The following is a 14641-nucleotide window of genomic DNA, read 5'->3' as shown; positions in this document are numbered from 1 at the left end:
GCTCTCCATTATGTTCTGTCGAAAGCCTGTTTACTTGCCGTTTGGTACCATTTTAATTATTGTGGCTGCGCATTTTAATACTACTTCTTGCCATACCACTTCCCCAAATTAATATTCTTTTCTAGAATAATCTTGGCTGCTCTTAAATATTCATTCTTACGCATGGACTTTTGAGTTACTTATCAAGTTCTCTTATTAATTTTTATAATTGGGATTACAGTGGATTTATGGATTAATATGAAAGGAACTGACATCTTTATAATATTGAATCATCCTATTTAAGAATAAGGTATAGGCTTCAATTTATTCAAAAAATGTTTTTGTTCTTCAACAAGCTTAAGGGTTCTTATTACTGGGAGCAGGGGTTTTTCATAAGTAGTCATTAGAGGTTTTTTGTTTTTATTTTTTAATACTGATCCTATACATTTTATGCTAAGTTTATTCCTAGGTGCTTTGCTTTTTCCTGGCAATTTTCAAACTGTCTTAAAGAGGCAATTGCTCTTGAACAATTGTTTTCATTTTGCCACAGTGGCAAACACAGATAATATATTAAAAAGTGCCACAAAAATCTTGTGTCAATTTTAGCTCTTTTTATTAGGAAATATTCTCAAAGATAAATATTGTGGCCATTCTTTTTCTCTTTAAAAAATGCAATTTCAATCCATTTTTTATCTATTTTTTAATAAAAGCAGAGAGGCACATTTTAATGTGAAATCAATTCTAAGTAGAATCAATCATCAGGGAGCTGCACTGAATGTCACAACTATGGGCCCAACAGTTCATTAAGTCCTAGAAAATTATCCAAACTTCACAGACGTACCCATCACTCACCAGAAACCATTATCCACACGAGTAGAGTCAGAATCATTTAAAGTGATAGACGTGAGGGATGGGAAGAACAGAAGCCATTTTCTGTAGTTTTTCTACTGTCCCACTGATGCGTAAACAATTCAACTTTAAATAATCGCCATTATACACATCAACACAAAAGCAAACTCATTTTTTCTGGAACCTGAGTCCTCGAAAGAGTACCCAGAGCATTCATATTATTTTCACTGTGCATTTCAATTTAAGTTTCTTATCATTAAAAAACTGACAGGGAAAATAATTTATTACTAGATATTGTCGGTTACAGGCTTATTTAAATGCTTTTTCTACATACAAGCTCTTCACTGATACCTTGGTAGACACATCGCCTTACCTCTTGTTCTCATTTAAAAGCAAAGCCACAGAAATATTCTTTTCGCTTAGTTTTCAGCTGGTTAGACCTGACCCAAATCGAAGGTATTATTACAACTGACTTATTGTTATAACTTGTACAGTCCCTCAGATCAGCTGCAGTCAAATTTAGCTTTGGGTCTTAATGAGCGGCAGCATCCATGTTCAAACATTATCCCCGCAGACCTTTTTAAAAGTTATTCCTATATGGTCTGAAGGAGACATTTCTTAAAGTGGAAATAGAATTTTGAGATTACAGATCTCTGAGATTACTAGTGAGCCCATGGTGCCAGATCCACTTATTTTAAAGAATTTTTATAGAGCAGAAAAAATGCAGACTAACACTGAAATTAGATGCTTTTTATTCCTATAAGACTGGCTGGGCTTTTTCAGGAGTTGATAGTGTCAGAGATGCCTGGGACATAACAGTATAATGCCCGCCACACTGTTCAGTCAATGGCCGCTTCTCATTGAATTTGACACAGTTCTCCTTGCCTCCGGCTTGTCTCCAGCCTCGATGGCCACTCCTCCCCTCCCCTACTATCAAGGTGCACCAGGTCCTCTTCTCTGTCTATACTCACTCCTTTTGGGAAACCCAGTTAAAGTCACACAGCTTTATGAATATACAGATATGGACAATTCTAAAATTTCTATCTCCAACCAAGCCTTCTCTCCCAAACTCCAGGCACATTTTTCCAACTGCCTGCTTAACATTGCCACTTGACTGTTTAATAGATATTTTAACAGATTGAAAATAGGATTCCTAAGTTTCCCCCACAAACTGGCTCTACCCACAGAATTCCCAGTCTCAGCTAGTGGCAACCACGTTCTTCTGGTTGCTCAGGCCAAACCCTGCTAGTCACCCTTGATGCCTCACTTTTCCTCACACCCTATACCTCCATTATCAGTAAAACTTGTTGGCTCAACCTTTCTCGCCACCACACCTAGATTACTGCAGTAACTCCCGACTGGTCTTCCCATCCCAGCCCTCGCCCTGCACAGTCTGTTCTCAATACAGCAACCACATTTTAATATGCAGGTCAGATCCTGTCGCTCCTCTGCTCCAATGGCTCCAATATGTCCCAGTTTCACTCAATGTGAAGGCCAAAGTCCTAAGGCCTATCTCCCCCTTCTGTTTCCAATGAATTTTAGCTCTATTACTAGTATTTGTCCAAACTTTAGTTTCCCATCTACAAAATGGGAATCATGTACCATCTACCATACAGGATTAAGGTGGAAGTACTTTTTAACCCTAAGACCTTCTATAAGTACAGGATTATAATTTTTAAATATGATCTCTAAAACTTGTCTTGCTTTGCTTGAGAAAAATCTTATTTCTAGTCCCATGTCTATATATGTTCAATTCAGCATGTGGTTCCTTTTACACCAGGTACTCTGGGGATATGAGAGTAGCCAAGTTATGTTCTTTCAAAGAATTTATATGCTAGAAGTGGGAGATGGACTAATTAGAAACAAAATATTGCACAAAGTGTTGCAGGTGCTCTGATAAAAATAAAGCATGTATGAATTAGAGTGGGGAGCTAAGGAAGAAGGTTCAGACCTCCCAGGCTTGACAGGGAGAAATGGGAGACTGGAAAACGGGAGCCATCAAAAACTTTATAGAAATGACTTTGTACTAAATTCTAAAAGATGGTAGGTGGGGTTAGGTAAATAGGTAAGCAAATCCAAAGCCTCCCTAATTACTCCCATCTCATACTCTTTTGTTTTAATTTTTAATATATCTTTAATGATTTCAGAGAGAGGAAGGGAGAGGAAGAGAGAGAGATAGAAACATCAGTGATGAGAATGAAACATTGATCAGCTGCCTCCTGCACACTCCCCACCAGGGATCGAGCCCGCAACCCGGGCATGTGCCCTGACCAGAAATCGAACCTCGATCTCCTGGATCCTAGGTCGATGCTCAACCGCTGAGCCAGCCGGCTGGGCCCATTTCATATTCTTAAAGCACACCTGTATTTATCAAAATTTTAGTTAATTCCTTTGAGGGTGATTATTTATTCATTGTTAATCTCACCCACCAGATTTAAATCTACCCAGAGAGGCTCCATGTCATTTGTATTCACTTCTGTACCCTACAGCTCAGCATAGTTCTTGGACCAAACAAAGGAAAGAAGGGAGGGGGAGAGGGAGGGGAAAAAAAGGGAGGAGGGAAAGAGGAAGGGAGGGGGATATAGGAAGATCAAATCATGGTTAAGAGCACAGGTTGGGAGTCAGATGGTCCTGTTTGGAGTCCCGAATCTATAGCTTACCAGCTATATGACTTTAAAAAGTTATTTAACCTCTCTGTGCTTTAGCTCCCTTATCTATAAAATGAAGATGATAACAGTTGCTTTTTCCTAAGGTTGTTGAGGATTTACTGAGTTAGTTCTTGGAAAGGGCTTAGCACATTTGCTGGCACTTGTTGTGAAAGCTAATCCTACACTCCAAGGTTCTCGCCCACTTAGGCCAAATTACAAGGACGCTCTTAGATCAAAATTAAGACCTTTCTCTCTGTCCAACAGTTAAAACTTTTGAGCATCATAGCAACTTAGGGCTTTTTATTTTGTTTTGAAACTTGTGTTTTTTATATAAACACACACACACACACACACACACACACACAGTTTTAATGAAGTTACAACTAGAAACAATGCCTGCAACAAAATTGCTTTATCTTGGTTACTCAATTTGGAGGACACTTGTATTTCAGGGTTGTCCTTGGCTATCTTTCTGACCCAAGTGAGGACATTCAGGATCCAGTGAGTGACAAATTCTTCAAGGAGGTGTGGGTTTCAACGGCAGCTCGAAATGCTACAATTTATGACAAGGTAAGTGTCGTATACCCCCCCTTTTTTCTTCATTGAATTTCATCACAAAAGCACATCATTATTTCTGCATTTAACTGGTACAGAGTATTTTTAATGAGTATAAAAAATATATACCTCCAAGTTGTAAAACACCTGTTTGTAGACATTAGAAAACAAAAAGTCAAAAAGCATTATGGGTTATAGTTTAGAAGATACTTTAGTGGCACTCTGATCTCTCATCTGATTCAGAAATCCACCATAAGCATCCTTAGCAGGTGGTCACCCAGCCTTTGTACATGTCTGGTGACGTACAAAGAGAAAACAGGCAGATGGGATCAAAAAATGAGTCAGACCTGGGTTCAACCCAGCTCACCCAGTTGCTGGTAGTATAACTTTGTGGATAGCGACTTGACATTCTGAGCCTTCCATTCTTCTATAAATTAGGAGGAGTACTCACTAGGATAGTTATAAAGATAAAGAATAGTCTATTAAATGTACTTATGACATAGTATATATGTGTTAAATATATATAAATGACATAGTATAGTATGTGTTATCCTTATAATGAAGCTTATTAATAAGGAGACACGTCCTTTGTTGGGCAGCTCTAATTTTGGAAAGGTGTATTAAAACTAGCCCCATTTCTAAGGAAGGCCAAATGCATTTCCTGGTAAGTTATGTCCTTTGATTATGTACAAGAATTAAGAATTGTCTAACAGTGGAGAAGGTTACTTCATGATGTAGCCAGCTTTCCATCACAGCAGATATTCAAGCTGAGATCCACTGACCATCTGTCAGATTGGGGAGGAGCATGCTCTTCATGACCTGCAGAGCCCCTTCCAGCACGGAGACTTCATCGTTCCCAGTGAAACAGGACAACTATCTACACAGCCTTCTTTCATGCTGAGATTCAAGGCCATGATCAAATGGGTCATGTCCATGGAGACTTTTAAAATGTAATTTTAAAAATACTGTGGATAGCCTTGTTTGGATCTTGGTTGGGATGATAACAGCTATAAAAGACATTTGGAGGATAATAGGATAAATCTGAATATGGACCACATCTTAAATGACATGCAGTTGATTTTTCAAGGTGTAAGAATGGTATTGTGATTGTATAGACACATCCTCATTCTTAAGAAATGCACGCTGAAGTCTTCAGGAGTGAAGTGTTACGATGTCTGACACTCATTTTCAATTAGCAAAATATACAATTGATAACTCTAAAGGTACAGATAGGAACATTTTTCAAAATAAAAGTTAGAGAAAATAAATTATACAATTTCCCTCTTAATCCAGAACCTCCACTGAAACTAAGGATTGATTATTATTAAAAAATAATTTCATCAGTGGAATTCCTTACCATGAACTTGACTTTTTCCTGGGGTTAATAATTTGTGCAGATCAGATATAAGAATCTACCTATGACTTTATTTTTGGAAGCAAGCAAATTTGGCAGTTTCTTTGTAGTAAATAAAAAAGGCAACTCTTCAGTCAGGTCTGCGCTGTAACACAAAACTAATATGTGTTTCATAAAGCAAAGATTTGTCTGTTGGAATGAGTATTTTCCAAAAATGGGATATGCTTTCTTTTAAACTTCTCACTCAGTTTCCTTTTTGTGTTTTAATCAGGTGTTCCGGTGCCTTCCCAGTGATGAAGTGCAAACTTTAATTCAGCTCAGAGACTTTATAACCAAGCCCATATTGGCAAAGGAGGATCCCGTTAGAGCCGAGGAAGAACTGAAAAAGATCCGTGGGTTCTTGGTGCAGTTCCCCTTCAATTTCTTGTCTGGAGAATACCTACTGCCTTCTGTTGGAACCAAAGAAGCCATGGTGCCTATGGAGGTTTGGACTTAAGAGTTATCGTCTCAGAGACTTCCACCCCAAAGAGTAACCTGCCCACAGTGACTTTCTGGAGACCTAACAGCCAAAAACAGCTGGATGCACTCTTATGTCCAACCCATGGACCCTTTGGGTTGGCTGGGAAGGGCTACAGTCATACTGACATAAGGACACTGAACATCTTCAGGGCTTTGTCATTCCTTCTGCCCATCCTCGTGAGAAAGGGACTACATTATTATTGGTAGCATATACTCAACAACTTAAACACATTCTCAAATTCCATGATGTACACCAAAGTGCATTTCTCTTACTAACAAGGATTTACCTGTAACTGTGATCTAGGTTGGCAAAAGTTGCCTGACCCTTCTCATTCGTCTCTGACCTGCGTTTATGCAGCTCATGTCTGCGGGGCCTGCCCTCATGTCCACACAGGCACTGTTTGAGAGCTTGTTTGTTGTTAGAAGGTATCGTGATGCTGCTTCAAGGTTCTTCAGAGTTACACAGAATGCCTTTGCCCCTGGTCCTGAAGTGGCAGTGTTCACCCAAGCAAGGATGTGGTCAGTTTTCCTTTTCAGGGACTGGTAGAACAGTCAAGACTCTACACGGCAGCCCATGTGAGGCACTTCTGATAACATGGACACAAAATAATATATATCTTGACACCACAGAGCAACAGGAAGGAATTAAATTCAGTTATTGAGGCAGAGGTTTCACTTTGCCTCCAAAGGCACTGACAAGATGTGTCCTTCTGATGGAACCCACCTGATCAAATTTGAAAACACAAGTAGGATATTTGATTACACAGTAACTGATAAGACTCAAAGACAGAGCATGCAGCTTTTAGAAACCTCAAGGTATCAGTGGGGATCTGATCCAGATAAGAAAAGAAGATTCCTTAGAGTCCTGCAAAATTTCCTGTCATCTTTAGCTGCTGGATTGATTGAAATTTGAGCTTTTATATTTCAGAATCAAACCAGCAAATGCAGTTTGTCTTTCAAGAGAATCAGAGGTTTCATAACTTGTACCAAGTTAATAAGTATGAGCCCAGCCTTATTTGACATTCAGCTCACCAGCAGTGTTATCTTCTTAGAGAAAAACTGATTGCAAAAAGTGTGCTACTTCACTCGCATTATTAAATATACATTAACATTCCACCAGGGCTTCCAAAGAGGTTAAGATGTTCATTGATGCATACTGTTCTAGTTTGTGAATTGTTCTGGAAACAGTTTTGTTTTTAATTTTTTTCCCTTTTTGGACATTTGAATAGCCTTTGGTACACCATAGCTCTCATTTTACTAAGCAGGTCTATTCTTATAGCCAAAGAGCTAATGTTGGCTCCCAAAAGGCCTATGTCCATAAAACATGGAGTAGGTGCATGCTTCTGTGTCTGTGGGTTACCTGGACAGAATCTCATTCGGGTTCTTCAAAGAAGCGAGGACCCAACCCCTGTTTGCATAGAGCTCGTAGTCCAGTGAGAAAGGTTAGATAGGGACACAAGGTCAGCGATTAGGGTCAGTAGGAGAGAAAGAGTGTCACACCCAGGAGAGGATTTCACAGTTCTCTTTTAAAAGAGAACTTTTTAAAAATGAAGTGGGACTATATAACCAACAATGGAAAAGAATAGGCTTTTATGAATAAATAACTTTTTTCTCAGATAGCTAAATCATGGTAACATGACTTCATTCTCTAGCAGTTGTAAACAAGACATTTGCTATTTACAAAGTTTAGATTGGCATTGCAAGCACTGAGTGTATGTGGAATACTTAAGGATTTCTTATATTTCATTTTTAAACATTTTTTTAAACCATAGAACAGTCAAAATAACTGGCTCTTGATTTTGTGCAAGAGGATCCCATAAAACCATGAAAAATAAGAGCCTAAAAGGACCCTTTCCCTTTAAAAAAAAAAATTACCTAATTCAACTTCTCCCCATTTTATAGATGATGAAACTGAGGCCCAGAGTGATTGAACTTAGAGATGGTGAACCAGGGACTAGTGAAATTTCTATGGTCCATTATTGGCCTCTCCTTCAGTTTATCATAGATGTCAGTACATAGATTTCAGGCATGTTTCTAAGCTATTTTGAAACCCTGTGATATTATGTATTTAGGTGCTTGTCTGTCTCCCCCTCCTAGAATGTAAGCCCCCTGGGGCAGGGACTTTCCTATGTTTTGTTCAGTGTATTCCCAGAGCCTGGAATGGTGCCTGGAACGGTGCCTGGAACATACAAGGTGCTCAATAAATGCTTATTGGGTGAATAGATGAGGTGGAGGAGAGATCTAATGAAATGAAAAAGTTACATAGTCTCAGACAAGAAATCTTACTGCTGATTTCTATGGCAAGTTGGGTTTTTTTTTTGCTGCTGCATCTTCTCAAAGGCAAGATACTCATCTGCAAAGATGAGAGGCTACAAGATTTACTTGGATGGATTTTATGGAAATTTCAGTGTAATAATTGCCTGTTTTGTAATAGCAGTTTACATAGTGCAGCATTCTCCAAAAATTGCATGGGATGTGGACACGAGATGTTCAGTGTGGCCTAATTACCATTCCTCCTCTTTAACAATTGCAATGTCTGATATAAACTTTAAAATGCAAATGACCCAAAGCCTTGAAAAACTATTATGAATCAGTTCAACATTTCAAATGGACTGTTATCTTTTGGAACACCTCTAATGCTGTACCTGACACTCTGATAATCTCTGTAATAATTTTTGTTTTCAAGAAGGAAAATTCCGTGATTATAAGAAATGAAGGGTAAAAAGTGGTCACGGCCTATTAAAGCTATTCAGATTGGCCAAGCTTAGTGGTTGGAGGCTACTCAACGGAGCAGGCCTGGTGCAGGCATTTGCTCTGTATCAAGTGTCCACTCGGTGACTCACCCTTCAGGGGCGATGTTCTGAATTCTCAGCTGTAATGCATCACACAGAGGGGTAGAGAGCTGGCCATTAGGTAATTGAGTGGCTTCTTGTAAAACAAAATATTGATTTTATTACCACCTTTGGAAGAAAATTTGTCTATAAGATAGTCAAAAATGAGCAGTTAATCTCTTTTATAATACCTTGGGAAATTGTAACATATTGTGAATTAACAGTCTCCCAGATGAAAACAGCAGGCGCAGAGATCTTTGCAGATGGAAGGCTACAGGCCGAAGGGCTTTTGCATACCGTGTGTCATGAAGAACTGCGCTGCTTTCCGCATCTCCCTCATTCCTTCAGCCTCTAGCCACAACAGAGCGCCTCCTCACTACGTAAACTGTTTTAGAGGACGGGAAGAGTCTTCTGGAAAAAACAAAATTAGGCCTCTACAGTAAATCTTCAGTTTAACCTTTAAGCAACTGACAAAATGTTATTTTTTAACAGAGGTAATCATTCATTTTAGCATCCCTGATCTGATTGGCACTTGAGCATATTCAGGTGCCTGTCGCCCTGTGCAGCAGGTGAAGAGGACCCTCTGTGACTTCCCTCTTTACTCTCGTATAAAGCGAGCAAATGCTGAAGGATTTCAAGTATACTTTGGAATACATTTTTATTTCCTTGGAAAATCGTCCGAGGCCAATTTTGAGAAATTCTTGAATCTAGAAATTCACTGTAAAAGGAATTTGTCAGCATCTATCAAAAAGTTGCAGGTGAAGAATCAATGGATTTGCATTTGGGGGTGGGGCGGGGCAGGTGCCTTAATATGATTCCTAATGGCATTTAATTCACATGTGAAATATTTCTGGCTTTGACTTGAGATTGGAAGGATTCATTAAAGGGACCAAAAACTTTATGGCTTAAATTTCTTTTAGGTTATTTTAATTTTCTTTTATACCATTTTCAATTTTTAACTTAAAAACAAAAAGTAATCAAACATAAGATAAATGAAAATTTGTCACACTAATAATTTTAAGTTCTAAAGTCAGAGACTGGATGGAAATGCAGGCTTAGTTACTCCTTCCAGTTCCTAGCAGCTACAGTTGTTCACTTTATTCCAGATAAGTGCACTTAAGTGAATTTCATCCTAGTTCAGTCTGACACTAGAAAATATCACATCCTCCTAATGTGTAGGGTGTCCCCAAAAATGTATACACACACTTTGAATAATTATAAAGGCGGTGTTTATTAAAATACATTTCATTTTCATTTAACAGCTATCAGCTGTTAAATGGAATATATCAGCTATATATTCCACCTGGATTCTTCACATAAAATGATCTGGGCCAAAGGTACTGATATAATCCTTAACTATTCTAAAAATTCATACCAAAGTATTGCAGTTGGACCAGGTCTCTCTGACACAAAACCCAAATTTTTGGTGACCAGCATCCATTCAGAATATTCAGATATTCTGGACAGAACTTGAGCCCCTAGCCTCACCATTACAGGAGGGTTTGGCAAACTAAGGCTGGGCTTCCTGTTTTTGTAAATAAAGTCTTTTTTTTTAACACAGCCATACCCATTCATTTACATGCCTTCATGATCAAATGATCCATAAATCCTCTCCCTAGAGGAAGGATTACTAAGCTTTTCTTAAAGATAGTAAGAGAGAGCAAAGAATGTCTAGACAGGGTACCTCAACCAAACAGATTTGGGTTAGTTTTAATCTCTTCCGTAAACAAGTCTTCAAGTCTCCCTATCCCAGAGCCCAACATTCTAATACAGATTTATCCTATGAACAGGATGAAGTTCTTTCAGGAATGAAAATCAGGTTTTTGGTTCTGGAAAGCGATGTTGCCAGGGAAAGTGGGCTTCTCCCAGCTGCACATTTGGAGCAAGCATGGTTGATGATGTTTATAACAAGTGTTATATAAAAGAGGGTGGATAGGCGTAAGAGTTTGTATTCAGAATGAGAATTGTAAACTTAAGACACTCAGTCTTCCTGAATTTTTCTTCTGTGAAGCATTGGAAATGATAACCTATTCTCTGCTTCACAATCAACTCTTTCTATGCCAGGTCCCTTAACAGCATTTTTTTAATGTAAATATTCATTAACCAATTAAAAGTGTGAAACCAGCAGCGACCCTCTATTTGAAGTCAAGATTCCTGGTTCTGCAGGTGGGGCTTTTGGAGCCAGCGTGCTATATGTTTGAGCTAGAGACAGCAAGTGTGCCTATGGAGCCCTTCCCTGCATACCTCGAAGGTGGTTTTCAGAGTCGCTGTGAGCCCTCCTGCTCCCAGTCCCCTCTCCCCATGAGGTGCGGGATACAGCGGATTTCTTTTAAAAGACCGATATGCTGCTCAATAGCCCTGAATGAGCAAGGTCCAGTGGGGGTGCTGGGGTGCATCTGTGAACCAGTCAGACCAGGGCCCCGTTTTTCTTCGTGGTGCTCACATTTTGATGAGAGTGCAAAGTTACTTCCATTCTCAAAATAGGAAAGTGCCTGAAATAAGAGGCATTTGGGGGAATACTCAGTCATAAGAAATTATGAAATACAGCCATTTGTAACAGCATGGATGGATCTTGAGACTATCATGCTTAGCGAAATAAGTCAGATGGGAAAAGTCAAGAACCATATGATTTCACTCAAATGTGGGCTATAAAACTGAGAGCAACGAATGAACACACAAGGCAAACACACAAAACTCGGAGACACAGACGACAGTATGGTGGTTACTGGGGGGGGGAGGTAGTGAAGGGTAAAGGGGGTCAGTAACCTATTGTCACGATAACGCTGCTTGACAGCTTCAAACTTCAGTGGCTTTGCACAGCGGTCACTTGCACTTGCTTCCATGTCTGCTGGAGGTCAGCTGACCTAGGCTGAGCATGTGTCCAGACCTGCTTCACATGTCTCTCCTCCTCTTCTTTGGGCCACAACATTTTCGTCTCAAAACAATGGCAGAAGCACAAGAAGGCGACTGAAAACACAAATGCCCCTGAAAGACTAGCCTGGAACCAGCACCTGGTCACTGTGCCCACATTCCTTGGCCACAGTAAGGCCCATGTTCAAGCCCAATGTCCATGCATCTAGTAGGAAGAATTGCAAAGTCACATGGCAAAGGGTGTGGCTACAAGGCTACAAAAATTGGAGCCAGTAAGTTGATGTACCGAAACATCTAATAGGATTGTACTTACATCTCACCAGGACATTTCTGTCTGGTTTCCCCCAAGTATACCTGTAGCACTCTAAACACACCTATATTTCCTTCTGTGCCTGACTGAGCTTCGTTCTTCTGGTGACAAGAACACCCAATGACTTCTCCTCAGATTCTGGCTCTCTTCAACAGAAAGATGTCTGGGATTCAGGGTCACGTTGGCCTCTTAAATTTACCACTTGGGTGGATATAAAGGCCTGAGCAACTCATGGAAACTCATGTGCCCCACCCCAAATGAAATAAAAGCCTTCAAATTTTCTTGAGGAAAATTCCCTTGATTTAAGTATTTTTGACTATGTCTCTGTGTCATTTTATTTTTTTTAATTTTTTTTTTTAAAATATATCTTTATTGATTTCAGAGAGAGGAAAGGAGAGGAAGAGAGAGAGAGATAGAAACATCAATGATGAGAGAGTCATTGATCGGCTGCAGCCCACAACCCGGGCATGTGCCCTGACCGGGAATTGAACCCTCATCGCCTGGATCCTAGGTCGATGCTCAACTGCTGAGCCACGCCCGGCTGGGCTCTCTGTGTCATTTTAAAGATTATGGTTTTGTTGAGTGTTTGACGTAGTTTCCTGCTACGGAATATACTTCATTCCATTTTTTTCCCAGAGACTGGTTCTGGCCATGCTTGCTAACCACAGATTAGGTGCACAGGCTGACAAGGAGGGGGACAGGGAGAAGGGCAGTTTAAAACTGGCAATTACTGCACTTGATATATTGCCTATTACTGAGTATTTGTATTCTTCATATTTCCCCTCACAGGGTATTAAATTTTGATTAAGCCCAAGGACCTCTGACTGTCATCCATAAATAGGGGAAACTCTGTAGAGTCTTAGACAGTGATTTTATATGCAAAATGAGTTGCTAACTTATCATGCTAATTATTCCTGGTATTTATCCCCCTAAGTCCTAATCAGCCCCTTCAGATTTGCACTAAATCTTCTACCAGCCTATGCCATTCTGAGTGATAATATTTTTCTTTATGAGGTTCCACTTCCACAAACATTGTATCATCTCTAAAGGAAACTTCTACCCCTCTTCAACAGGATTTGGGCCAGAAACATCCAATGAAACAACATGAAAGGTTCTCAGGAATAAACAGAGGTCAATGTCACTGTTTCTGGGTATCTAGGGCACAATCCAAGCCTACAAAAATAACATCAGAACTCACTGTGCACCCTGGCCAGTGTGGCCCAGTTGGTTGGAGCACGTCCCTTACACTGAAAGGTTGTAGGTTCGATTCCCGGTCAAAGCACATACCTAGGTTGAGGGTTCGGTTCCTAGTTGGGGTGCACGAGAGGCAGCCAATTGATCGGTCTCTCTCACATTGATGTTTCTCTCTCTCTCCCTTCCTCTCTCTGGAATCAATGAGCATATCCTCAAGTGAGGATTCAAACAAACAAACAAACACCTCACTGTGTGCCAGGCCCTATGCTAAGGGCTTTACAGACACATCTTAGTGAGTCCTCACAACAGCCCCATAAGGTAGGTGCCATTGCCTTCCAGGGTACCAATGAGAACACTGACCGGCCGAGGCCTCACACATATTTGCAGAAGCTGGATTTGGACTCAAATATCTGACCCCACAGTTTAACTTTGAAAGGGCCCCTTAACCATCCTCTTGAGGACCAGGGGGTGTTATAATGGACTCACACCCTCAGGTGCATTACTGAAATCTGCATCTGCTACATATTGTATTTACACAAGAAGAAACCCCTTAAGAACTGCCTTTGAATCCTGCAATTCAATCAAAGCAAATAATGAATTATTTCTCCACACTTCTGTATTTCTGCACAACTGTGATTCCAAGAGCCCTCTGTTTCCTAGGTATAAATATTGAACCCAGGACCCAGCTGCTTTCCCCTTGGGCATCTCCAGATTGTTTATCCTAATTTCCCCCCCCCCCAATATACACAATTCACATAATCACTCTTCTTCTACATCTTTTCTTCACTGCCTTTTTAGTAATGAATTTTTCTTCTTAAAATGGTGACTTTCATGCCAATACTCATAATAGAATTATTCATAATAGCAAAAAAAAATTAAAAAAATGGAAACCACCCAAATGTCAGTCAATGATAAACAGGCAAATAAAATGTGGTCTACCAATATAATGGAGCACTATTCAGCAGTAAAAAGGAATGAAATGCTGGTAAATGCTACACCATGGATAACCCTCAAACACATGCTACATGTAAGAAGCCAGCGGGAAAGGAACACCTGTTGTATGACTCAGGTCATATGAAACACCCAGAAGAGACAAACCTGTGGAGACAGAAAGCAGGCTGGTGACTGCCCGGGGCTAGTAACCGTAAGAGACAGGAGGGATGTTGCTGTGGTGATGAAAATATACTAAAACTGCATTATAATGATGGCTGCACCACTCAGTAAATTTACTAAAAATCATTGGGTTATACATTTAAAATGAGTGCATTTTACAGTATGTAAATTATACCCAAATAAAGCTGTTTCAAGAAGAATTGGTCAAATGTTTTGCACAGTAAGCCACTGAGAGATAAATTTCTTCATCAGAAAAATGAATAGAAGCTTCCACCTTAATGACAATTACCTGAATATCAAATAAGTTATTAAAATGAAGGTTATGTTTTAAAACTGAAAAATGGTTAATAGAAATGAAAGATGCCTTCTATTCAGGGGTGAATGGAAATTATTTTATTCTCCCCTCTAGGTGGTGCTA

The 14641-nt window shown here is 39.7% G+C and overlaps 1 protein-coding gene across 2 annotated transcripts in view; it reads left to right on the top strand.

Annotated features, from left to right (window-relative positions):
- The window catches only part of PLD1 (phospholipase D1), a 149674-nt gene extending 140032 nt beyond the window's left edge, over nucleotides 1-9642 (top strand). For both annotated transcript variants that reach the window (XM_081138573.1, XM_081138572.1), the window contains exons 26-27: nucleotides 3929-4046; nucleotides 5657-9642. In XM_081138573.1, the coding sequence (XP_080994699.1) occupies nucleotides 3929-4046; nucleotides 5657-5881 (343 nt within the window). In that variant the 3' untranslated portion in view covers nucleotides 5882-9642. The remainder of the gene's footprint in view (nucleotides 1-3928; nucleotides 4047-5656) is intronic.
- Nucleotides 9643-14641: the final 4999 nt, after the last annotated feature.

Source organism: Miniopterus schreibersii (assembly GCF_964146895.1).
Source record: "Miniopterus schreibersii genome assembly, chromosome: 5".
Taxonomy (NCBI): domain Eukaryota; kingdom Metazoa; phylum Chordata; class Mammalia; order Chiroptera; family Miniopteridae; genus Miniopterus; species Miniopterus schreibersii.
This window is presented reverse-complemented; position numbering and strand designations above follow the sequence as displayed.